This window comes from Macaca mulatta, chromosome 11, assembly GCF_049350105.2.
Source record: "Macaca mulatta isolate MMU2019108-1 chromosome 11, T2T-MMU8v2.0, whole genome shotgun sequence".
Taxonomy (NCBI): Eukaryota; Metazoa; Chordata; class Mammalia; order Primates; family Cercopithecidae; genus Macaca; species Macaca mulatta.
This window is the reverse complement of record NC_133416.1, coordinates 117900536-117926147: the sequence shown is the minus strand read 5'-3', so window position 1 is coordinate 117926147 and position 25612 is coordinate 117900536. Positions and strand designations below refer to the sequence as shown.

The 25612-nt window shown below is 42.6% G+C and overlaps 1 protein-coding gene across 2 annotated transcripts; it reads left to right on the top strand.

The window, feature by feature from the left end:
* Nucleotides 1-467: 467 nt before the first annotated feature.
* Nucleotides 468-24479, top strand: PPP1CC (protein phosphatase 1 catalytic subunit gamma). 2 transcript variants are annotated; one of them, XM_015152791.3, is made up of 8 exons: nucleotides 468-739; nucleotides 12802-12933; nucleotides 14382-14612; nucleotides 20068-20172; nucleotides 21686-21909; nucleotides 22112-22246; nucleotides 23121-23181; nucleotides 24084-24479. In XM_015152791.3, exons 1-8 carry the CDS (start codon nucleotides 685-687, stop codon nucleotides 24152-24154), a joined length of 1014 nt encoding a protein of 337 aa, XP_015008277.1. In that variant the 5' UTR covers nucleotides 468-684; the 3' UTR covers nucleotides 24155-24479.
* The last annotated feature ends 1133 nt before the right edge of the window (nucleotides 24480-25612 follow it).

The following is a 25612-nucleotide window of genomic DNA, read 5'->3' as shown; positions in this document are numbered from 1 at the left end:
TTCCAGTATATCTTAATCCAAAATAAGTCAACCTTCTTTTATTTATTATTCTCCTTTTCCATCCTCACCCCAGATTTATCTTAAAGGGTAAATTCCAGGACCCCCGAAATCCCTCGGTGAGTTCCCACATGGCCAGGTCTGCAAACATCTAGCCTCAACGTACAAGATCCGGCGATGGCCGCAACCGGCAGTATGCACAGCTGCATTTCCTCCCCCAGCCCCAACTCCCGCATGCAACTTTGCAACTCACTCTCGGGCCCGCTGTCGGGGGCGGGCCTATTTATTCGGCCCGTTTGGCGGAAGGATCCCGCGCGTGGACGCAGTTGCGCTCAACCTCTCCGCCCCGCCCCGCGCCCTGGCCCCGCCCCCTCCCGCGCCCGGGCCCCGCCCCCTCCCGCGCGCCCTATGGCCCATAAAGAAGTCCCGGCCGGGCCGCTGCACTCCCCGCGTGCATCCGTGCGCCGCCCGAGGCTGTCTAAGGAGTCGGCGGCCATTTTGTTCTTCTCGTGGTTCCAGTGGGGAGAGAAGGAGGAAGCAGGGAGCGGGGCGGCAGGGGGGGGACCCGCCGCGGCTGCTGCCACCGCCGCCACCACCGCCTCTGCTCGTGGCGTGGGAAAGGAGGTGTGAGTCCCGGGCGCGAGCCGGCGGCGGCGCCGCTGCGGGAGGGTCGGCGGTGGGAAGGCGATGGCGGATTTAGACAAACTCAACATCGACAGCATCATCCAACGGCTGCTGGAAGGTAAGGGGGGCGGCGGGCGGCTGAAGGGGGAGGCGGGCCCGAGGGCGGCAGGCGGCCCCGGGGGCTCGAGGGAGGGGAGTTGGGAGGCCGGTTGGGCTTGCAGCACCGTGGGAAGTGAGCTTCTCGAGTTGGCCCACGGGCCGGGGGCTGCAGCTGGAGGGAGGCCAGCCTGGGATCCCCAACTTGTCGCCAGCCGCGGACCCTCCAGGCTCCACTCATTCATTGCACGAGGATGCAGGCTTTCTCCCGGCCGTGGAATTTGAAAACTCCGCTCCCCACCCCCATGTTTCCCGCCTCTACCCGTTTGCCCCCGCACACCAGACGGGTCTTTGGAGCGATTGTTGGGCTGGGGGCCCCAGTCCAGCCTCCTGGACGGCGTGCGCCGTACTGTGCGAGATGGACTTTTCGGTGCTCGTCCTCACGGAAGGCAGTTTGATGAGGGCGTGAGTTCCACCGGGTTTGGGGGCTCTTTTCCTGCTTGCTTTTATTTTTCGTGGTTCTGGGGTCTTGGGGGGCCCATTTCTTGTTACTTGGTAACAAGCGTTCATGTCTCAAGAGGTGTGAGAACCTGTCTTCGCCTGCCCTCCAAATCCTTTTAAGTTATTCTAATCTTGGAGAGGTCTCCGCGCTCTTTTCCTGAACGTGCATCTGAACAGGAAGTCAGCAAGGCTGACGGTATCGTTATCTTTCCAATGTGCCAGGCTCTGTCTTGAGCACTTTGCGTCCATGAAATTATTACTGTAATAATCATAACTGGCGCTTCTAAAGGGCTTACTGTGTGTCAAGCATTCTTTGAGCACTTAACACAGATTTCATATTCTCCCACCCATTGCAAGATATTTGCTTTTTTTTTGTTGTTTTTGTTATTTTACAGAAGAAACTGAGATGAAGTCACTTAACCAAGGTCACACAGTTAGTGAATTGGGTTTCAAACCCAGATAGCCAGGAGCTAGTAAAACTCGCTACAGACAACACTGAAGGAAGGGGGCCAGTGGTTTAGTAAAGGTTAATAGAAAGGTTTAAATTTCGGCTCATCTAAGACTGGTGAGGTGCCTGGCAATTGATTCATGTTGATGTGGGAGAGGGGCGAGGTTCAGCTTTTAAAGACGGAAGCTGAAATGAGCTGCTTTCAGATTCAAGGGCATGTCAACAGATGCTAACATCTTATCCAAGACTTTGTAAGAATTCAGTCATACCCCTTAACTTGGACACTTCATAATGGGAACTTGGCAGTTTTAACTGCTTTTTGCCTTTATGTAGTCCTAAAATATTACTGGACTATAAATGCTGTGAGTGGTGGAGTCGAGGGCATGACAGCTCTAGTGTTAGAATTTGCAGATCTTTTAAAGTAAGTTATTAAAATGAAACTCTGAAAATATCTCGTCCTTTTCTTAATCTGTGCATTCTTTCCTTTTATGCTGTCTTTAAAAAAAACACTAAATGTCATTAAGGACCCCTGAAATGCTCTTGAAATGTTATTGCAGGTGAAAACCTTGTGTTGTAGGTGAAAACCTTGTCATTCCTTTAATGTCAGGTATTTATATAAGAACCATATTTTTTCATGCTAGTTAATATAGTTATTTGAGGCAGCAGTTGGTCAGAAACTGATTAAAATAGTTTGCTGTAAGAAAAGAATTTTTTGTTAAATATTTTCTTTCTAAATTTTAAAATTCTGCTTATCTCTGCAGGGATATGTGTGGCTTTATTTCTCTGAGGAAACAGGAAAAGTTGGAATTTGCATGGATTAGAAACATTAGAATTTTAAATCTAATTAAATTAGAATTTTAAGATCATCTAAGGCTTGCTAATTTAAGTTCTGGTTTGCCCATAACTGCCTCTGGATTCATAAATAGCTTTTGTTAATTTTAATCATTACAATCCTAATAAGTAGTTTGCCTAGTAAATAATGATACATCTAAAATGAGATCATTGTTTCTTAATAGTTCCTCTTGTTATATGGCACTTGAAAACCAGGTTTTCTTATATTTCTTTTTTTGCTGAAATTAAGAAAGCAGTGCATTTTAATGCCTTGGGAATAGGCTAACTGCAAAGTATACTTAAATTTCCTTTTTTCTCGTGGGTGTTAAATTGGCAGAGAAACATTTGAAGATGATCCATTGAGGATATGTAGATATCTAAGTTAAATGATGTTGGTAATAAATTCTGTGCTTTACAAGTTTTTTATTTTAAAAAAATTAAATGTAATAATTTAAAATAGAAATGAGAGTCTCACTGTGTTGCCCAGGCTGTTCTCAAACTCCTGGTATCAAGCAGTCCTCCCACCTCGGCCTTCCTGGGTTCTGGGGTTATAGTCATGAGCCACCATGCCCGGCCTGAATTTTGTGCTTTTCGTAATGCCCCCAAAACCTTTTTTTTTTTTCCCCTTAAATGCTTTAAGATGTAAGTATATCTGAAAGTAGAGGCAATATGACTTTTGTGACCTTGGTAGACTTTTTCACGTGTTCAGAATTGATCTTTTAAGCTTGAGAGCAGTATAAGCTAGTTGAGAAGTAGCTCAGTAATAGTACTAAAAAGCTAACTGAAAAGTGAAGTCTTAAGAAAAACAGCATGTTGGTTTAGATCTTAGTCACTAACTTTGCAGTTCTTTTCTTTTCTGAACTCCTGAATGTTTCTGTAAGTAATGGCATCACCTCTGCAACCCACCATGGATGCTTTTATCCAAACTCTGCCTTGCTGATGATAAAACCTTAAGGTTGTTAACTCCTTAGTGTAACGGACAGTAAAACGGCATTTTGAGAGAAAATAAGCCAGCTGTTGATTTGGTCTGATGTATTGAAGAAAAGTGGGATTTGGGGCAGTTTTACTTTGTAAATGACCTCCTTCAAGGAGCCATGGAGGCTAGCATTTTTCTTGCACAGCAGGTGGTTGTAATACTTCACATCTTGGTTTGCAAGAAGCATCTTTGCTTTGAAGAAGGCCATTGTCAAACTGCAAGACCATGTCAGGTTCTGCAGAATTGCCTGACTTGTTTTATTGGTTTAAATACGACCTCTGCCCTGGCTCACAGAAAGTGCTTACACATTTAATCCTCTGATATATAAGGGTTGTTCTGAAGGTAGGGAGTGTTCAGATATTCTGAAACTCTAAGATTGTTTAAATAACCCATGTGTTCAACTTTTTGGTGCAGTATAAAATGTTCATATTCTGATGGTTAGCCGTCCCTGGTCCTAAAGATAATAAAGGACAAACATAATGGTTTAAAAAGGGGAAGCTTTCTTAATATGCTAACCAAAAAAACAAAAGTAATCTTTCCTAATGAACATCTGTAATTATTTAATTTTTTATTTTATTTTGGAGACAGTCTCACTCTGTCACCCAGGCTGGAGTGGAATCCCGGCTCACTGTAACCTCCACCTCCTAGGTTCAAGCGATTCTCGTACCTCAGCCTCCCAAGTAGCTGGGATTAACAGGCACACACCACCACGTGCAGCTAAGTTTTTGTATTTTTAGTAGAGACGAGGTTTCTCCGTGTTGACCAGGCTGGTCTCGAACTTGTGACCTCAAGTGATCTGCCCACCTCAGACTCCCGAAGTGCTGGGATTACAGGCATGAGCCATGGTGCCCAGCCTGTAATTATTTGTTTACGGAAAAGGTAATTTTTACACTCACATCCAAGTTACCAATTTCTAATTCCCTCATTGATAAGAACTCTGGTGTTAGCCCTTGCCCTTCCTTCCCATCAGCATGTTGGTTGTATGCCCATTTCCTCTCCTAGGCAAGGCAGGAAAGCTCTGTTGGAGACAGATGATCTGCAGCTTGCAGGAGTTCTTTGTTAAATCACAGCATTGAAAAAGGATTACTCTCCTTGTGCCCGCAGTGCCCTCTTGCCTGTCAGTAGCAGGAGGCAGCAGTGATTACTGACAGAATTGTGTGTGACATTGTTGTGCTTGGGGGGGATGTGACACGCAGGAGCAGAGCCCTGGGCATTCCTCCTCAGAACTGGGCAAATGGACATGAAGTTGTGGCCCAGCAGTGGTCAGCTGTGGAAATTAGTGAGGTGATTTGATGTCTTTGAAAGCACAGTCCTATTATAACCTGTAACCTGTTGTGCAGAATCACAGTACCAGTCAGCCCACTTGACTAGGTGAGGATCTCTGATTGTGAAGCAGGGAAATTATTGGTATTATGTGGACTTCACCATTTAACTTAATTTACAATCGAGGCCATTAGTTGACCTTAGAGATTGAAATATGAAGGAGTTAATATTCTGGGTGTCAGTCGCTTTGTAGGCTGGAAAGTCATTCAAGACCAAGAAGGAAAGATTTCATTTCCATGGAGCTTATGGAATTCCAGGACAGAGTTTGAGTTTACATTTTAAGGTCATACCTCTGTATCCAAAGCATCAAAAACAGATGATTTATTTATGGATCTTGGTGATTTGTCTGAACTCTCCAGCTTCCCCACTTCACTGGGGTTTACTGTCATCCCTCTTCTAGAAGGGAGTGGTTGTCACCGACAGTAAAGCTTACAGCAAATGAAAACTCAAAATGTAGGGTCAGATGTAGAGTCTACTCAGTGGTGTATTACCAAAATGTGTTCTTAGACTGTGGAAAATTGAAGTTTTTAATGGATTGGCTTTACTCTAGGTGTAGAAAACTCAAGATGCTTTATTGAGAACAGTGAACAGTGTTTTGCAGCTACATCCTATCTGTCTTGAAAAAAATGGTGTCACTTTTATTTATTTTTTACTGGGTCTCACTCTGTCCCCAGGCTGGAGACCTGAACTCCTGGGTTCAAGCGATTCTTCGTTCTCATCCTCCTGGCTAGCTGAATCTGCAGGCACACACCACCACACCTGGCTAATTTTTTTTTTCTTTTTCTTTTTCTTTTTTTTTTTTTTTTTTTTTTTTTTGAGACGGAGTCTCACTCTGTCGCCCAGGCTGGAGTGCAATGGTGCGATCTCGGCTCACTGCAAGCTCCACCTCCCGGGTTCACGCCATTCTCCCGCCTCAGCCTCCGAGTAGCTGGGACTACAGGCGCCCGCCACCACGCCCAGCTAGTTTTTTGTATTTTTAGTAGAGACGGGGTTTCACCATGTTAGCCAGGATGGTCTCGATCTCCTGACCTCGTGATCCACCCGCCTCGGCCTCCCAAAGTGCTGGGATTACAGGCTTGAGCCACCGCGCCCGGCTCTTTTTTTCTTAAAGACGGGCATTGCCTAGGCTGTTCTTGAACTCCTGGCCACAAGGGAGGCCTCAGCCTCCCAAAGTGTTGGGATTACAGGCGTGAGCCACAGCTCCCTGCCTTAGTGTCACTTTTCAATGCCCGAAGTATAACCCCATCAGTTAGGAAAGTCAGGATGGGGAGAGGGCAGGGTGTGGAAACAATTGTGATAATCAGAACGTGGAAGTCTTCCTGCTGGTGACTTTGCAGAGAAACTAAAGGATTCTTTTTTTTTTTTTTTTTTTTTGAACTTTTGTCACCCAGGCTGAAGTACAGTGGCAAGATCTTGGCTAACTGCAGCATCCGCCACCCGAGTTCAAGCGATTCTTCTGCTTCAACCTCAGTTGTTGAGTAGCTGGGACTACAGGCACGTGCCACCATGCCCTGCTAATTTTTGTATTTTTAGTAAAGATGGGGTTTTACCATGTTGGCCAGGCTGGTCTCGAACTCCTGACCTCAGCTGATCCACCCACCTCGGCCTCCCAAAGTGCTGGGATTACAGGCATTAGACACCATGCCCGGCCCAAAGGATTCTTGATATACTTTTTGCAGAAAAGAACTCAGTTGTTTATGGGAATGCTTAATGTTGGAAATATTTACTTTCTGTTTTGATTTGAGTCTTATTTTCCTAAATCTGTCAGATATCATGAGGCTATTGATTCACTGAAATGAATATGATGTGGCATATTGTTAAAATTATCACCTACTTTTTAACAGGATTATTTTAAAACAGCAAAATCTTCGTTGACTTATTTTTATACCACTCGTGCCTTTCTTGGGTTCTGAAACTTCATTAGAATTCAGCTAGGGCTTTTTTAGTGTGTGCTATTTCTTTAATATGTTTTTCTTTAAACAATTAAGGGGCATTTCTGTGGCAAGGAAAATACTTTTTTATTCCTCATAAATAATCTCAAACTTGTCTTAAATTTCCTTCCATAGTTTCCATCTTTGCTTTGCTTGTTGCCAGCAACTAACTTTCAAAAGTTGGTATTGCTTATGAGAAAGAGCTGGTGTTGTAAATAATCACCAATGCTATTTTATTTATTTTTTTGAGACAGGGTCTCACTCTGTGGCCCAGGCTGGAGTGCAGTGGTGTGGTCTCAACTCAGTGCAGCCTCTACCTCCCAGGCTCAAGTGATCCTCCCATCCTAGCCTCCCGGGTAGCTGGGACTATAGGCGCATGCCACCATGTCCAGCTATATTTTGTATTTTCGGTAGAGACTGGATTTCACCATGTTGTCCAGGCTAGTCTCCAACTCCTGAGCTCAAGTGATCCTCCCACCTCGGCCTCCCAAAGTGCTGGGATTATAGGCCCGAGTCACTGCACCTGGCTGCTGTTCTTTTATAATTCAAATTTTTACCAGTTTGTTTTCAATAAAAATGTGTGGAAGTTTTTATAATATGCTCATGCCAGTGATTTGCCAGAAAAATAGATCAGATACATTTCTACAGAGCAACCTTCGCTTTTAACAGTAATAATACATTTTCCTGAATCTCCCTTTCTAGCCAGATAAAGAAATATTGATACTTCTACTGAAGAGTCACATCCTTAGGTCGAATTTGGTGTTGCTTTTTTATTGTTGTTTTGAGACGGAATTTTTTTTTTTTTTTTTTTTTTTTTTGAGATGAGGTCTCATTCTTGTCCCCCAGGCTGGAGTTGATGGTGCCATCTGGGCTCACTGCAGCCTCCGCCTCCTGGGTACAAGTTCAAGTGATTCTTCTGCCTCAGCCTCCCAAGTAGCTGGGATTACAGGTGCCTGCCACCACGCCCAGCTGATTTTTGTATTTTTAGTGCAGACAGGATTTACCATGTTGGCCAGGCTGGTCTCGAACTCCTGACCTCAGGTGATCTGCCTGCCTTGGCCTCCTAAAGTGCTGGGATTACTGGCGTGAGCCACCACGCCCGACCGAAACAGAGTTTCTTTCTTGTTGCCCAGGATGGAGTGCAGTGGCACAATCTCGGCTCACTGCAACCTCCACCTCCCGGGTTCAAGTGATTCTCGTGCCTCAACCTCCTGTGTAGCTGGGATTACAGTCGTGTGCCACCATGCCCAGCTAATTTTTGTATTTTTAGTAGAGATGAGCGTTCACCATGTTGGCCACGCTGGTCTTGAACTCCTAACCTCAGGTCATCCACCCTCCTCAGCCTCCCAAAGTGTTGGGATTACAGGCATGAGCCACCGCGCCCGGCCTTCTCCTTTGGTTTTGAAGTTCAATGTAGAACAGATTCTTAATTGGGAGGGTGGTATGGTGGATGCACCAATAGATCTAGCATTGCGTCCTCGTGTCCTTAAGCTCTGTTACTTTGGACCAAGTCATTGTAAAATGGGAGATGACAGTGCCTGATTTCCTAGGATTGTTGACAGGATTGAATGGCAATATAAAGCCCTTGGTACAGTGCCTAGTGGATAAGTGCTCGGTAAATGTTAACTACAGTGAGTAAATAACTGTTTGATGGACATTGAAAATAGTGAAGTGGGCTGGGCGCGGTGGCGCACACCTGTAATCCCAGCTACTTGGGGGACTGAGGCAGGAGAATCACTTGAACCCAGGAGGTGGAGGTTGCAGTGAGCCACAATCACGCACCACTGCACTCTAGCCTGGCAACAGAGTGAGACTTCATCTCAAAAAAAAAAAAGAAAGAAAGAAAAACATAGTGAAGTGAATTTGTATGCTTTTGGCTGATATGGCAACTTTTTTTTTTTTTTTTTGAGATGGAGTCTCACTCTGATGTCCAGGCTGGAGTGCAGTGGCACGATCTCAGCTCACTGCAACCTCCGCCTCCCAGGTTAAAGCAATTCTTCTGCCTCAGCCTCCACAGTAACTAGCCACCACGTCCAACCTGATATGACAACTTTTAAGAACTCTCCAATGTTCACTTGGACTGCCAAGCCCCATAAGCCGCATTTGAAATCTCTGTTAGACAATTCAACGTGAAAATTAAGAGTAATTCTAGATTTTCATACTTTGAAAAATACTCCAATAAAGCCTGGTAAGCAAAAGGCACTATTGTTTTGTAATTTTATAGCACAGAAACATGCTTTTTGCTCATCAAAAGTATATAGTCTGGGCTGGGCACAGTGGCTCCCACTTGTAATCCCAGTACTTTGGGCGCCGAGGCAGGCGGATCACCTGAGGTCGGGATTTCGAGACCAGCCTGACCAATATGGAGAAAACCTTCCGTCTCTACTAAAAATACAAAATTAGCTGGACATGGTGACACATGTTTGTAATCCCAGCTACTTGGGAAGCTGAGGCAGGATAATTGCTTGAACCTGGGAGGTGGAGGTTGTGGTGAACCGAGGTCATGCCATTGCACTCCAGCCTGGGCAACAAGAGTGAAACTCCGTCTCTAAATAAATAAATATATAGTCTGGAATGTGTGTTTAATTCTAGTGCCACCAGTCAACACTACTTAAAGATTTATCCAGATTTCAGTCATGCAACAGATTTTGAGCACCTACTGCTTGCTGGCTATGGCTTGTGTACGCTACAGAGCAGGGCTATTGCTGTGGGTTTTACTACAGTGGGTTTGCATTCTACCAGTGGGGCCAGATAAGCCGGCAGAAGCAAACTGGCAAGTATAAAACAAATACGAGCATGGTGGAGGTGGGGGTGGTGGGTAGTGACCTGATATTGAGAGAGCCTTTCAAAAAGCATGCAGCAAGCTTGTGAGGGGAGAGGAGATGGATGAGAGAAGCTTTTCTCCAGGGTGAAGTGTGGTGTCTGTGGTGTCTAAAGGCTGAGCAGCTGTATAATAACTGATGGAAGACGGTTTTGGCAGTTTCTATCTTTATATAACTTTTTTCCTTCCGCTAATTGTAGGGAATTTAAGAAGCTTTCAGACCATGTTTGTTGATGTTTTTCATAAGCACTATTCTTTAAATATGAATCTTTGTTCTGAAAAAGCTGCATCTAATCTTAATATGACGAGTAATTTTTAAGTCCAGGTACAGTGGCTCATGCCTGTAATCCCAGCACTTTGGGGGAGCCAAAGCAAGAGGATCACTTCATCTTGGAAGGTTGAGGCTGCAGTGAGCTAGGATCATGCACTCCAGCCTGGGTACCAGGCTTCTTCCAAAAAGAGGAAGAATTTTTAAATTGTTGGTAGTATTCCTTTTGCTTTTTACTGATCTCTGAATGTCCCCACCCAGAGGACAAACAGAGAAACAGAATAAAGGAGTTATGTTCAAAGGTGACAGTGGAGAGCTTCCAAAGCCAAAAAAAATTGTTAGCAACATTGATTTCATCTGATGGCATTGACTAAATACAATAGCATTCATAAAACAAAGCCTGCCATTATATGGTATGAGCCAATTATCACAGAAATATTCTCCTGGAAGACTTAAAGTCAGCTATTCATTCATAAGTGTGGGACTCTGCTGAAAAAAATTCACGTTGAAACCGGAAGCTTCTAGGATTTCTTTCCTAGCCAAAAATAAAGCTTCCTGCTGGGCATTGTGCCCAAGTTTTTGGTTAACTTGTGGTGAAATCACTAATGATTGGCATTTTCTGGCCAATGAAGCAGGGATCCCATCTTTCACAGGGAGTATTTCTTGAGTCCTAACTCTGTTATGTATGTCTAGAGAGAAAAAGAAAATCACTTATGGAAAAAACATTATTTGTTGCTCAGTTGCTGTTTTATTAAATATGCATCTGTTTCATATCTTTCCTCGAAGACTATCATTACTATGCTTTTATTGCTTCTTGTTGTATAACATTTTTATCAGAATGAGACTTAGTTACATATTTTGGGGTCCAAAAATGAACTTTATAACTGTAAAATTAAGGTACATTTAGCAGTTTAGTGCTACTTTATCTGTATCTAATGACTGTCCAATCTGTTATGACTGGAACAAAAACAGAAAATTTATTTCCCACAACTACCTACCTGCTGACAAGTGAGCTCTGTTGCAAAGTTTGTACTTTGGTAGAAGAACCCTAAGTGCTCTGGTGGTGTGGATGCCCCATGCTGTGCAGTGATTTCTTACAGTATAGCACATGACTGACATCCTTTGCTACAGACGTGAGCATAAACACAAATGCAGGCCCAGAAATTGCATGGCAAAATAAGTACAACGAACCAACATTTTCTTTTTTTTTTGAGATGGAGTCTTGCTCTGTTGCCCAGGCTGGAGTGCAATGGCGCAATCTCCTCTCACCGCAACCTCTGCCTCCCTGGTTCAAGCGATTCTCCTGCCTCACCTTCCCGAGTAGCTGGAATTACACGCATGTGCCACCACTCCCGACTAATTTTTTTGTTTTTTTTTTTGTTTTTTTTTTTTGAGACGGAGTCTCGCTCTGTCACCCAGGCTGGAGTGCAGTGGCCGGATCTCAGCTCACTGCAAGCTCCGCCTCCCAGGTTTACGCCATTCTCCTGCCTCAGCCTCCCCAGTAGCTGGGACTACAGGCGCCCGCCACCTCCCCCGGCTAGTTTTTTGTATTTTTTAGTAGAGACGGGGTTTCACCATGCTAGCCAAGCTGGTCTCGAACTCCAACCTCAGGCGATCCACCCGCCTCAGGCTCCCAAAGGGCTGGGATTACAGGCATGAATCACCGCGCCCAGCCAACATTTTCGTAATGAAATGAAAACAACACAAACATTTTTTCATAGGTAAATTAAATCAGAGATTCTCAGGAGGAAATACCCATGGTCCCATGGTCCTCTGAAAAACACTGATGGGGAAGGTTCTGAGTATTTCCAATCCTGTTTCTTTTCTTTTTTTTTTTTTTTTTTTTTTTGAGACAGAGTCTCTCTGTGTCACCAGACTGGAGTGCAGTGGCGCAATCTTGGCTCACTGCAACCTCCGCCTCCCAGTTGAAGCAATTCTCCTGCCTCAGCCTCCCGAGTAGCTGGGATTACAGGTGCACGCCGTGTTGGCCAGTATGGTCTCGATCTCTTGACCTCATTATCCGCCCGCCTCGGCCTCCCAATGTGCTGGGATTACAGGTGTGAGCCACTGTGCCCGGCCTCCAATCCTGTTTCTAATAGCATTCGCAGAGACAGGATGGCCCCTTTTTTTGGAATACTATAAAAGAAGTCTTGGCCGGGCGCGGTGGCTCAAGCCTGTAATCCCAGCACTTTGGGAGGCCGAGGCGGGCGGATCACGAGGTCAGGAGATCGAGACCATCCTGGCTGACACGATGAAACCCCGTCTCTACTAAGAAATACAAAAAACTAGCCGGGCGAGGTGGCGGGCCCCTGTAGTCCCAGCTACTGGGGAGGCTGAGGCAGGAGAATGGCGTGAACCTGGGAGGCGGAGCTTGCAGTGAGCTGAGATCCGGCCACTGCACTCCAGCCTGGGCAGCAGAGCGAGACTCCGTCTCAAAAAAAAAAAAAAAAAAGAAGTCTTACTTGATATCGAAGATACAATTAAATCTTGTCTAATATTTTAAGATTCTAATTAGACATTAAAACCATGTTTAGGCCGGGCGCGGTGGCTCAAGCCTGTAATCCCAGCACTTTGGGAGGCCGAGACAGGCGGATCACGAGGTCAGGAGATCGAGACCATCCTGGCTAACACGGTGAAACCCCATCTCTACTAAAAATACAAAAAACTAGCCGGGCGAGGTGGCGGGCGCCTGTAGTCCCAGCTACTTGGGAGGCTGAGGCAGGAGAATGGCGTAAACCTGGGAGGCGGAGCTTGCAGTGAGCTGAGATCCAGCCACTGCACTCCAGCCTGGGCGACAGAGCGAGACTGCGTCTCAAAAAATAATAATAATAAAAATAAATAAAACCATGTTTATTGTAAGTGTCCTGAAAATGAAGCCACTCAGAGAAAGCTAGTTAAACCATGTTTTTGCCCATTTATCTAAATCTTGTATTGTATTTTGTATTTTGGCTTCAGTAGACTAATTGCGGTTTTTCTCCTCTGCAGTGAGAGGGTCCAAGCCTGGTAAGAACGTCCAGCTTCAGGAGAATGAAATCAGAGGACTGTGTTTAAAATCTCGTGAAATCTTTCTCAGTCAGCCTATCCTACTAGAACTTGAAGCACCACTCAAAATATGTGGTAAGTTTGGGGCACACAAATTATCTTTGGTTACGTGATTGATTAACTGAGTCAAGAATATGTTAATGACCTTGTATTAGCTAGCAGAATCATTCTCCTGTTTGTGAATAGCTTGGAACTACTAAAAATTAAGTTAAATAGTAGCTTTAGAATAAATACCTCTAATGGACTTAGTTTACTTAGAGATACTTCAGATTTTTTAAAAAAATATTTTGCTGAAGGAATAAACATTGCAGAAGAAAAAATGAAACTAAGAATGGAGAGCCAAGGAAAGGTCTGAACTACATAGATGTATAGGAATATGTTTTAAGTTTAAAGCAACACTGTTTATAACTAAAAGTAGAACTTCCTTGATGTTGATTTTGTGGTTCTGTTTTCTGCATAATGGAAGCAGATAATTTGTGTTTTAACTCAATGTAAAACTAAACTGTTTTCATTTGCGTAATATATTCTTATAGCATATTTGCATTGATAAAACTTTGTGTTCTTTTTTTTTTTTTTTTTTTGAGACGGAGTCTTGCTCTGTCGCCCAGGCTGGAGTGCAGTGGCCAGATCTCAGCTCACTGCAAGCTCCGCCTCCCGGGTTCACGCCATTCTCCTGCCTCAGCCTCCCAAGTAGCTGGGACTACAGGCGCCCGCCACCTCGCCCGGCTAGTTTTTTGTACTTTTTAGTAGAGACGGGGTTTCACCGTATTAACCAGGATGGTCTCGATCTCCTGACCTCGTGATCCGCCTGTCTCGGCCTCCCAAAGTGCTGGGATTATAGGCTTGAGCCACCGCGCCCGGCCATTTTTTTGTATTTTTTTAGTAGAGATGGGGTTTCACCGTGTAGATGGTCTCAATCTCCTGACCTCGTGATCCGCCCGTCTCGGCCTCCCAAAGTGCTGGGATTACGGGCTTGAGCCACCGCGCCCGGCCTGTGTTCATGTTTTTAAAAGTAAAATGTTCTTTGGCATTATCTAGCAGGGAGCAATTGAAAGCTAAATGCATTGATGGGTGGGGGGTGGGGGTCGTGTGTATGTGTGTATGTGCTTTGCTCAGACTGGGCCAAGGCTCGCTAAAAGTGCAGCAGTTCTGCTGACACAGTACCTAGAGACTGAGCTATCAGGGATCTGATATTGATCAGTCATCCTGAAAGGAATACCATGTTACTTGGCAAGAAGGCATGCCTGGACATAATAACCCTTTCCACAGAATAAATTCTTAATTAGTTGAATTTTGTGTGAGGTTCTGGACATACACATATACTTAAAAATTTTATTAAGTTCAATTGAACTAAATATGATGCCAGTTTGGAAATTACTTAGTGTTGGCTGTCCAATTAAACTCTCATTACTAGAGGTCAATGCCATTGTACAATGAATTTTTAAAGAATTTCTTTCTAAAGCTTTGTTAGTGGATTGAGCTGTAAGTATGGGAACACTGTGTAACAAAATTCTTGCTTCTAGGTGACATCCATGGGCAATACTATGATTTGCTGCGACTTTTTGAGTACGGTGGTTTCCCGCCAGAAAGCAACTACCTGTTTCTTGGGGACTATGTGGACAGGGGAAAGCAGTCATTGGAGACGATCTGCCTCTTACTGGCCTACAAAATCAAATATCCTGAGAATTTTTTTCTTCTCAGAGGGAACCATGAATGTGCCAGCATCAACAGAATTTATGGATTTTATGATGAATGTAAGTACTTTTCTATATCTCAGGAAGTTATTGAAATTAAGATATTTATCATAAACAATTATCACGTACTTCTGTTAGGAATTGTGAGAGTTTAGATGCAGTGGTATCATCTCTCATGTTTTCTATTTCATCAACTTGTTTTTAACTTAGCTTTTTAGGGGAGGTGGGGGAACAGAGTCTCACTCTGTTAACAGCCCAGGCTGGAGTGCAGTAGCACCATCTTAACCTCATTGCAACCTCTGCCTCCCAGGCTCAAGCGATCCTCCTGCCTCAGCCTCCCAGGTAGCTAGGACTGCAGACATGCATCACCACGCTCAGCTAATTCATGTATTTTTTTGAAGAGATGGGGTTTCACCTTGTTGCCCAAGCTGATCTGAAACTCGTGGACTCAAGGAATCTGCCCACCTAGGCCACTCAAAAGTCCTGGGATTACTCGTGTGAGCCATGGCGCCCAGCCAGTTTTTTCTCTCTTGGGTAGAAAAAGAACACTGCCGCTATAATAAAATAAGGTCTTGGATTCTTTTATGATGTGATGATCAGATTAGGAAATAATGATCATGGTAGTGGTTTCTTTAAGATGTAAATTGTTGTATTCACAGATAACTTAATTCTTGGTAGAAATCTGAGAACCATTCTAAATAGTTTTAAGCAACTTTATTATGTAATTTCATTCCATAAAATTAATCTGTTGAAAGTATACAATTCAGTGATTTGTAGTAAATTTATAGTTAACGCGACCATCTCACCGTAGCCCCCAGGCAACCACTAATCTACTTTTTGTCTGCTAGAGAACATTGCATGCAAATAGAATCTTGGCAATGTGTAAATAATTAGTTTTTGAAATTATTATGGTTTTTCTCCTCTGGCATAACCGCACCCAGGAAGAATGGCAATAACTTTCCTAAAACTAAAATGTGCTGAACAAAGATTATTTTTACAGTATTTTACGCATTTTATGACTCATTTTGGATTGTTTATTTAAAGGTGCACTTTGATTTGACTATTGACAAAACACAGTCAAATAGGCTGGGCGCAGTGGCTCACGCCTGTAATCCCAACACTTTGGGAGGCCACGGCAGGTGGATCATGAGGTCAAGAGATCGAGACCATCCTGGCCAACATGACGAAACCCTGTCTCTACTAAAAATACAAAAATTAGCCAGGCGTGGTGTCAGATGCCTGTAGTCCCAGCTACTTGGGAGACTGAGGCAGGAGAATCGCTTGAACCCGGGAGTCGGGTTCAGTGAGTCGAGATCACACCACTGTACTCCAGCCTGGGTGGCAGAGTGAGACTCCGTATCAAAAAAAAAAACTTTGAAAATAATCAGTTTGATAAAGGGTTTTACGTCAGAAAAGGTTTTGAATCTTTACCTTCACCTTCCTTTTGTGCTTATTTCTGCCAGGAGGGGTTTCAGGTTTGGAGTGAAGGGGTGGTTAAGGAACTTCAGGTAGTTGGCATTTGCTAATATGATTATAGGGAGATCAGCAAAGTGTTGTCCCTGTGGCCCTCCCCTAGACCACATCCTAACTTAGAGTCTCCAGATGTGTGTTTTTCCATCTCAATTCACATAGATGCAGTGAGCTAGCACATTTGTTAGAAGTGCATCCTAGAAAGATTATATTCACAGACTGAGCCCTTCTACTACCACCCTTTCCCACTACTGGATGTTTGCTTGGTCTGTGTCCTTGAGATCCAGCTGGTAAGATGAGGTGGCAGGAATGATCAGGGACAAAAATTCTGTGGGTTCTGGACTGACTGATACCATTGAACCTGTACAGGAAAGATATTCGATATTAACAGGGATTCTGTGTCATAGAAGTACCAGTAAGCCAGTTACTACTCCTTAGGTAGTGAAATACAAGGCAGATGTGGTGGGTTTTTTTTGTTGTTGTTTTTTGTTTTTGAGACAGAGCCTTAAGCTGGAGTGCAGAGGTAGGATCATAGCTTACTACAACCTGTAATTTCTGGGCTCAAGCAATCCTTTCACCTCAGCCTCCCTAAGTGCTGGCATTACAGGCATGGGCCACCACACCCAGGCAACATTGTGTTTTGGATACTTATTCCAAGTGTTACTCTTGAGTTAAGAAAGGGTTCCTTTTACATAACTGTTAGCCCAGTAAATACTTTTCATGTTTGCACTGATGAATTCAAATCCATTTGACCTCATTGTTGTGACTTCTATCCTAACGTAATGATACTAGCTGCATCAGTTTCAGTTTCTACTCAATGCAGAGGCCTTTAAAATGACTTAGAAGATCAGTGTCGGTTGGTATCAGTTTCGACTCCTGTTTGATCATCAACACAGTTTATAGATCAAGCATCCTCTCTCCCATCAGGCAGATACAATTTGCCATCCAGTCTACTTGTGGGCATAAAAGTGCCCTTGACATAGGTGGCTTCTGGTTGAAGGCTTGCAGACATTTAGTATATATATTATATATATTAATTTTATTAAAATGAAAAGTTGTATTCAAATGTTGATTTTCATGGGACAATTTTAAAACCACTGCCTGTTTTCCAGGTACATAAGTACTTTATACTACCATTTCTTTTTTGTTTGTTTGTTTAAATTTTGCAAATGTGATGAAAAGGCTGAGGTATATGTTGTTGGGTAAAACAGGAGTGTTTGTTGATCCATTTCTGCTATCGGAGCTGTCTGATGTACAGTAATGGGAAACTGCATTACAGGTTATGGCTCAGAATCTTAGGATTTGGAAGCTAGACGATTTCCCTGGTTAAACCTTTTAGGACCCAGATGTTCCTAGTGGTTTGAGGTGGCCTTAGGGAGGATATGAAGAGAGAAGAGAAAGAGACAGCCCCACGCTTCAAGTGCTGAGAGGCAAAAGGAGGAAGCAAACTGATTTTTCATGGAGAGGCCAGCAGAAATCGGCAAGAGAAGAAACTGGAGTTTGTGGCATAACTAAAGAATCAAAGGCCGGGCATGGTAGCTCATGCCTGTAATCCCAGTACTTTGGGAGGCCAAGGTGGGTGGATCACTTGAGGTCAGGAGTTCAAGACCAGTCTGACCAACATGGTGAAAACCCATCTCTACTAAAAATACAAAAATTAGGTGTGGTGGTGCACACCTGTAGTCCCAGCTACTCAGGAGATTGAGGCAGAAGAATCCCTGGAACTCGGGAGGCTGTGGTTGCAGTGAGCCGAGATCACATTGCTTTACTCCACCTGGGTGACGGAGTGAGACCCCACCTCAAAAAAAAAAAAATATCCAGAAGTGAAGCTGACCTTGGGGAAAGAGGAAGTCACTATCACTGGGGGGCTAAGGCAGCAGCCCTGTTCTTATAATACAGGTTAAGTATTCCTTACCTGGAATGCTTGGGACTAGAAGTGTTGCAGGTTTCAGAGTTTTGTGTTTTGTTTTGTTTTGTTTTGTTTTAATTTTGGAATATTTGTGTTATAATTACTGGTTAAACATCCCTAATCCAAAAATCTGAAATCCGGAATGCTCCAGTGAGCATTTCCTTTGAGCATCATGTGAGTGCTCAAAAAGTTTCAAATTTTGGAGCATCTTGGATTAAGGATACTCATCTTGTGGTGGTGGTGGTGGTTAGTAGTAGTATTGCTGTTGGACATGGGAGGTGGTGTTTTTGCAGATTGCCCATCAGCCTTTCGTAAGGAGGAGTTTGTTGGTTTTTTTTTTTTTTTTTTTTTTTAGATGGAGTTTCATTCACTCTTGTTGCCCAGGCTGGAGTGCAATGGTGCGATCTTGGCTTACTGCAACCTCTGCCTCCCAGGTTCAAGCAGTTTTCCTGCCTCAGCCTCCTCAGCCTGGCGGGAGGAGTTTGTTGAACTTTCAGAACCCCTCCAGTGAAGGAGTTAGTAGCCTCTAAAGAAATGCGCAACAGGGTGACCCACAGAGTTAGACCCAGTCATTGAGAAACCAGAAATTACTAGGAGAAAAGATAACACTCTTCTCTGCAGAGAGAAGGCAAACATTTGTTGAATTTACATTACATTTCAAGCCCTGTGCTAAACTCCCTAGACTGCTTGATTTGCATTACAGGGTGGGAAGTGTGGTTCAGGTCAGTTGTTTGGGCTGGCCCTAACTCTCAAAGGAGAGGTACAGGTTTAAACCTTTCCATGTCCCTGTAGTCCCCAGGAAAAGACTAATAGGGACAAACTCTTGGTTTGGTTTGGTTTGGTTTGGTTTGGTTTGTTTTTTGAGATGGAGTTTCGCTCTTGTTGCCCAGGCCGGAGTGCAATGGCACAATCAAGGCTCACCACAATCTCCGCCTCCCCGGGTTCAAGCGATTCTCCTGCCTCAGCCTCCCAAGTAGTTGGGATTACAGGCATGCACCACCACACCCAGCTAATTTTTGTATTTTTAGTAAAGAAGGGATTTCTCCATCTTGGTCAGGCTGGTCTCAAACTCCCAACCTCAGATGATCTGCCCGCCTTGACCTCCCAAAGAGCTGGGATTACAGATGTGAGCTACCCCGCCTGGCCAAACTGTTGGTTTTTAAAGATTGTGCTTAGTAAGGTACAGGAAACAAAGGCATCTGGACAATTGGACAGTCCTCAACCAATCCAGAGAAATTTGTTCTTGCAAGGTATGTGAGTAGGTTTTAAACTCAGAACATCAGTTTCCTGTAGAAACAGTGCATAGTGGCATATTTCTGTCAGAACTGCACTCTGACTCCAGAATGTGTGGATGCCTGTGCTGGTGAGAGAACGTGACCACCCTGTGACATCAGGCCTGTGGGAGCATGTGGAGTCTGTGCAGTGTTGGAAACAAATGCCCTGTAGTGCCTGTGAGAGGCACCACTGCCGTGTGATCATTGTGCCTCCTGCTAGAGCACTGAGGCCTGGGGATCCTCTGGTATCTGTAGGTTGTTGAGGGGAGTACATGGGGGATGGGTGCTAACTCAGGATTCCTCAGAAGGAAGGTCGTAATGCCACATGGTGTAAGTTCGTAATCGCCTTAAGAATTAGGGAACTAGCTGCGTTGAGATTGGACAAAGCATACTGGATTTCAGACAGAATTGATGCTACCAGATAATTCCTGGGATTTGATGGCAATCCTTAATCATTATCAAATCTGGAATTCTGGTTTCATACTTCTGTGGAATTTAAAAAGATTTCATGTGAAAATGTAAGTCATTGCTTTTAGATCAGATGTGTCTCTCCTAAACCCCTTCCCTCCAGGAGAGTCTTTCTTTAAAGAGATGGGGTGTCACTACGTTGCCCAAGCTGTTCTTGAACTCCTGGGCTCAAGCGATCCTCCTACCTCAACCTCCCGAAGTGCTGGGGTTACAGGTCTGACCCACCACGCCCAGCTCTTATTTTAAAAGAGTGTTAAAATAAGACAGTTTTATTAAGATTCTTAATAAAAACATAGTTTCGTTTGCTTAAAAAGCACCCAGAATCTTGCTTTGGGGGAAGTTAATCCTGAGAGAATGAGCCTACGGAACAGTAATACTCTCTTTTTGATCACAGGTAAAAGAAGATACAACATTAAACTATGGAAAACTTTCACAGACTGTTTTAACTGTTTACCGATAGCAGCCATCGTGGATGAGAAGATATTCTGCTGTCATGGAGGTAGTTGGGCTGATTTTTGTTCCAAATAGGTTTTGATCCCTTCCAAAGGATGAACACTTTAACATTTGTGAGTTACCATTGGGATGACTTCCTCTGACAGAACACTCTCCTTTGTTGATGTGTTGCATTGCACTGTCACTCCGATACAGCCAGGATTACTTGGATAAAAATCTTAAGGAACTGATTTATTACAGGGAATTCTAGACTCTGTAAATTAGGATTGAAAATAGAGCAGAAAATGTTTATTTTTATTTTATTTTTTGTAAGGATGAGTTCTCACCATGTTGCCCAGGCTGGTCACAAATTCCTGGGCTCAAACAATCCTCCTGCCTTGGACTTCCAAAGTGTTGGGATTACAGGCGTGAGCCACCGTGCCCGGCTCGGAAAAGTATTTTTAACTATAAAATGAACAATATGTAATTTGCTGTGCCAGGGATCCTCTAGAACACTGAAGATGTGAATAGATTTTCCCTTGTTTGTTTTTTATCCTCTCAGAACTTTCTCTGACTTGGATTTTAAAAGTTATTTTGTCCAGGCATAGTAATTCGCATCTGTAATTCCAGCACTTTTGAGAGGCCAAGGTGGAAGGATTGCTTGATGCCATGAATATGAGAACAGCTTGTAACATATCGAGACCCCTGTCATTAGAAAAAGTGTTAAAAATTAGCCAGGTGTAATGGTGCACACCTGTAGCCATAGCTATTTGGGAGGCTGAGGCGGGAGGATCACTTGAGCCCAGGGGTTTAAGGCTGCAGTGAGCTATGATCGCACCACTGCACTCCAGCCTAGGCAACAGAGGAAGACCCTATCTCTAAAAATATATACATACAAATTTTATAAGCTATTTTTCTTTGCTCAGTGGTTGTGCTTTCTATAATGTAATTAAAATAGTAATTGCAAAGAGAATTTCTTTTCATGTATGGTGTGAAATTAATCAGCCATCAAAAAGCCAACATAATGTCTTTTATCTCTGTGCTTCTATACTTACACAGGTTTTGGTAGAGTTGGATACATGGTTTTTAACTCTTATAATATGCATCCCATATTGTAACTCGATACAATGAGCTCTTGTAGATTTTAATGGTCTATGAATAGTGCAGATTTCCTAGAGAACTACCTCTCACTGAGCATCCTTATCTTCTCAGCTCAGTCATTATAAGCCATCAATCGTAACATTGCTCATTATTGTCATCAACTGGGGAAGCCCGTAGAAGAGTTTTTTAAATCACTGGATTTTGTTTTACAGTGTTCTGTATAATATAACTGCCTCCATGTACTGTTTAAACCTGCAGCACCCCATGCATTACTGCATATAATTCTAGTGTGTATCCAGTTGTCCTTTTTCTGTGTGTGTGTGTTTTTTTTCTTTTAACCAAAAGTAAATAAAATATAATCCGATTTCAGTTTTTGTGTCAGTATTATTGAATTTCTCTGTAGACAAATGGAACTTTTGAAGGGGTAATATCCTTTTAAAAGTTTTGCTTTCTTCGTTTTTCTTTTCCTCATTGAATAGGTTTATCACCAGATCTTCAATCTATGGAGCAGATTCGGCGAATTATGCGACCAACTGATGTACCAGATCAAGGTCTTCTTTGTGATCTTTTGTGGTCTGACCCCGATAAAGATGTCTTAGGCTGGGGTGAAAATGACAGAGGAGTGTCCTTCACATTTGGTGCAGAAGTGGTTGCAAAATTTCTCCATAAGCATGATTTGGATCTTATATGTAGAGCCCATCAGGTATTGATTTTGAATTTTACATGTACACTTAAGAGCATGTGTGTGAGCACAGATTCTCCTTGTTGATTTTGGTGGGTAGGTATTGCTTATTTATACAAAGTGTTTCTGGAACACAAGATATCAGGCTCAATGGGAAACTGAAACGTGGTTTTACTTACCTAATATTTGCACCTATTTATACTGAAAAAATTTTCTCTCAAAGGTGGTTGAAGATGGATATGAATTTTTTGCAAAGAGGCAGTTGGTCACTCTGTTTTCTGCGCCCAATTATTGTGGAGAGTTTGACAATGCAGGTGCCATGATGAGTGTGGATGAAACACTAATGTGTTCTTTTCAGGTAGAGCATGCTTTCAACATTATTTCCTTTTACTATGTTTGCACTTTGCTGGTTGAAAAATATAATTGCCACTTTTTGCCTAGTGTTCATTTATGCTAAGTAGGCTGTTTCTATTTTCCCTTAACCAGTGTGTGTTATAGTTGAATAATGTGTAGATCCCTTGTAAAAGAAAAAATTAATTATGGCACCTTTTCCCAGTGTTTAATTATGATTTTTTTGCATTGCATATTGGCTCCTTATGCTTTTATGGCTGTTTTACTGTAGATCTAAAACCATAATGACAATGTAATGTTCAGCTAAAATTAAATCACCACTTGCATGTGAAAAGTACTGAGTGCCTCGTGCTATGTGTTTACTTAGTTCTGCCCTCTAGTCTAATTTCCACAAAACTTCTGTTAATGTACCACGACATCATTTGGCCTTCAGTTGGCACAAAAGCATTATTTAGAATCTGCCTCAGCCTTTTTCTCATTTGCAAGTTTTTGTTGTTGTTGTTGTTGTTGTTTTTTACCAATTGTCAGAGAACTTGCAGCTTTCAAAATTCCAAAGATTGTGCAAGAATCCCCTGCAGGTTGGAGAAACACTTTTGTAAAGAACTTTCTCCCCTATATCAGAAGGAATAGCTAAAGATATTACCAGTACTCAGAGACAAAATAATTTGTCCAGATCATAGATTTTTATCTCTTCATCATAGCCTTAATTACTAAATGTTTACATGTCAACTTAGCTTGTGTTAATATGCTAGGGAGGCTTTTACAGTTGTTGGGGCGTTGTAAACGCCATCTGAACAAAAGATTTGAATGAAATGTAAGGACTCTTTAAGATTTGGGGTTGAGTATATTTCCTAAATGAACTGTCTTTTGAATCTCTCCAGATTTTAAAGCCTGCAGAGAAAAAGAAGCCAAATGCCACGAGACCTGTAACGCCTCCAAGGGGTATGATCACAAAGCAAGCAAAGAAATAGATGTCATTTTGACACTGCCTAGTTGGGACTTGTAACATAGAGTATATAACCTTCATTTTTAAGACTGTAATGTGTACTGGTCAGCTTGCTCAGATAGATCTGTGTTTGTGGGGGCCCTTCCTTCCGTTTTTGATTTAGTGAATGGCATTTGCTGGTTATAACAGCAAATGAGAGACTCTTCACTCCAAAAAGAAAAGTGTTTTGTTTTTTAATTCTCTCTTCCTTTTGCAAACAATTTTAATGATGGTGTTAAAGCTGTACACCCCAGGACAGTTTATCCTGTCTAAGGAGTAAGTGTACAGTTGATCTTTTTAAATTCAGTACAACCCATAATCATGTAAATGCTCGTTTTCTTTAGGACATAAAGAGCCCTAGGGTGCTCCAAGTCTGTACATGTTCTTGTCATAAAATGCATACTGTTGATACAAACCACTGTGAACATTTTTTATTTGATAATTTTGTTTCAAAGGGATTGCTTTTTCCTCTCATTGTCTTGTTATGTACAAACTAGTTTTTATAGCTATCAACATTAGGAGTAACTTTCAACCTTGCCAGCATCACTGGTATGATGTATATTTAATTAAAGCACACTTTTCCCCTACCGTATACTTAAAATGACGATTGAAGCCATTCTTTTAAATATTTGTGACTCTTTCCTAAAGCCAAAGTTTCTGTTGAATTACGTTTTGGCACACCCCTAAGTACAAGGTGGTATGGTTGTGTACACATGCTGCCTTCTCGGGGATTCAAAAACAGGTTTTTGATTTTGAATAGCAATTAGTGATATAGTGCTGTTTAAGCTACTAATGATTAAAGGTAATAACATTTTGTACAATTTCCATATAGTCTATTCATTAAGTAATCTTTTTACAGTTGCATCAGGCCTGAACCCGTCCATTCAGAAAGCTTCAAATTATAGAAACAATACTGTTCTATACGAGTGACCGATTATGCTTTCTTTGGCCTACATTCTTTATTCTGCGGTGAAGTTGAGGCTTATAAGTTAAAACAAAGGAACTAACTTACTGTCCACCAGTTTATACAGAACTCACAGTATCTATGACTTTTTTTAAACTTAAGATCTGTTAAAAAAGAAATCTGTTTCAGCAGATGACCGTGTACAATACCATGTGGTGAAAATGAATTCAGACTTATTAAATGATGAACTTGTTAAATCCTCTCAGTGTCTATTTATCAGCACAATACACACAGGAGAACTGTTGATGGCATATTGAATAGATTTTCCTGAATAAATTGCTCTGGAAACCACATGGTTGCATTTTGGTTTTGTCTTCTTTCATATAGTCTGTTTTCCAAAGATGGATTATAATACAGATACTAATACTCTTCGAGTTGTAACCTGGAGACAGCTATTCATGTAACAGAGTGATGAGGTGGAATGATCCTCCTCCTCTACCGTTTGGGGAGATGGGGATTAATCTGTCTGTGTCCATAGTTTTCTTACTGTCTGGTTCACTTGAACCTAGTGGCGAATTTGAAAGCAGCTCACTTCATTATTCTGAGTCAGCCACCTATATTTTCATGCACAGTTCTTTGATCTCTTCCCCCTTCCCTGGTTTATATGGAACACAGTATCACGTCATATTTTGTCATAAGTATATATCTTAATTTCTCAGAGGTACGCTAAAAATGAGTGAAGAGCATGTCATTTGGAAAGCTTTTTTTTTCTGTTACAAAGTGGTCTCCCTGAGGGCATTGGCAGAGGACCTAGTGAGGAACTGTTTGAAGGACACAGAAGAGCACAGGGCCGTGGACCCCCCTCTGCTAACAGGCTCCGGTCCTGAGGCATCTGCACCCTGCCCTGCTCCCATCAAAGCGGGAAGGGGGACCTCATGACCTTCCTGCTCCACATTGACAATATCCAAACTTGCGCTGTTTCACTTTTATGTAATACTCTCCCAGACTTCTTTGACCATAGGAGAAAAAAATGAACAGTAATTGTGTCAAAGGCAAATTCTGCCCATCTTTATATCCTGAACGTTAATGAATTGACACTAGGATTTCAAAATGCTATGAAGTTGTAAAATTGAGCTGCTGTACTTGGATTATATCATTATTGGAGTGTGGTATCTGGCTCAAAATTTTCTTAAGGAACATTCATTGGTCAAGTAGAAGACAAGATTAGTCTTTGGACCTGAGATCCTTAGGAGAGACTCAATTTGAAATCTGTGTGACAGTAGAACTTGAGGTGTGTGTGATAACCCAAGTTCTGGCCCCTCCTACCTAATTTGAGTGAGTGACCTGAATGCTGAGCCACTGTTCCTAGCTATGAAACGTCCATAGCAGTAGCTGTCTCACATTTGTGAATGTTGAGTGAAATTGTGTGGTGTCTTTAGAATGCTCAACTCGGTGGTATTTGCTTAAATGTTTGCTTTTTGTTG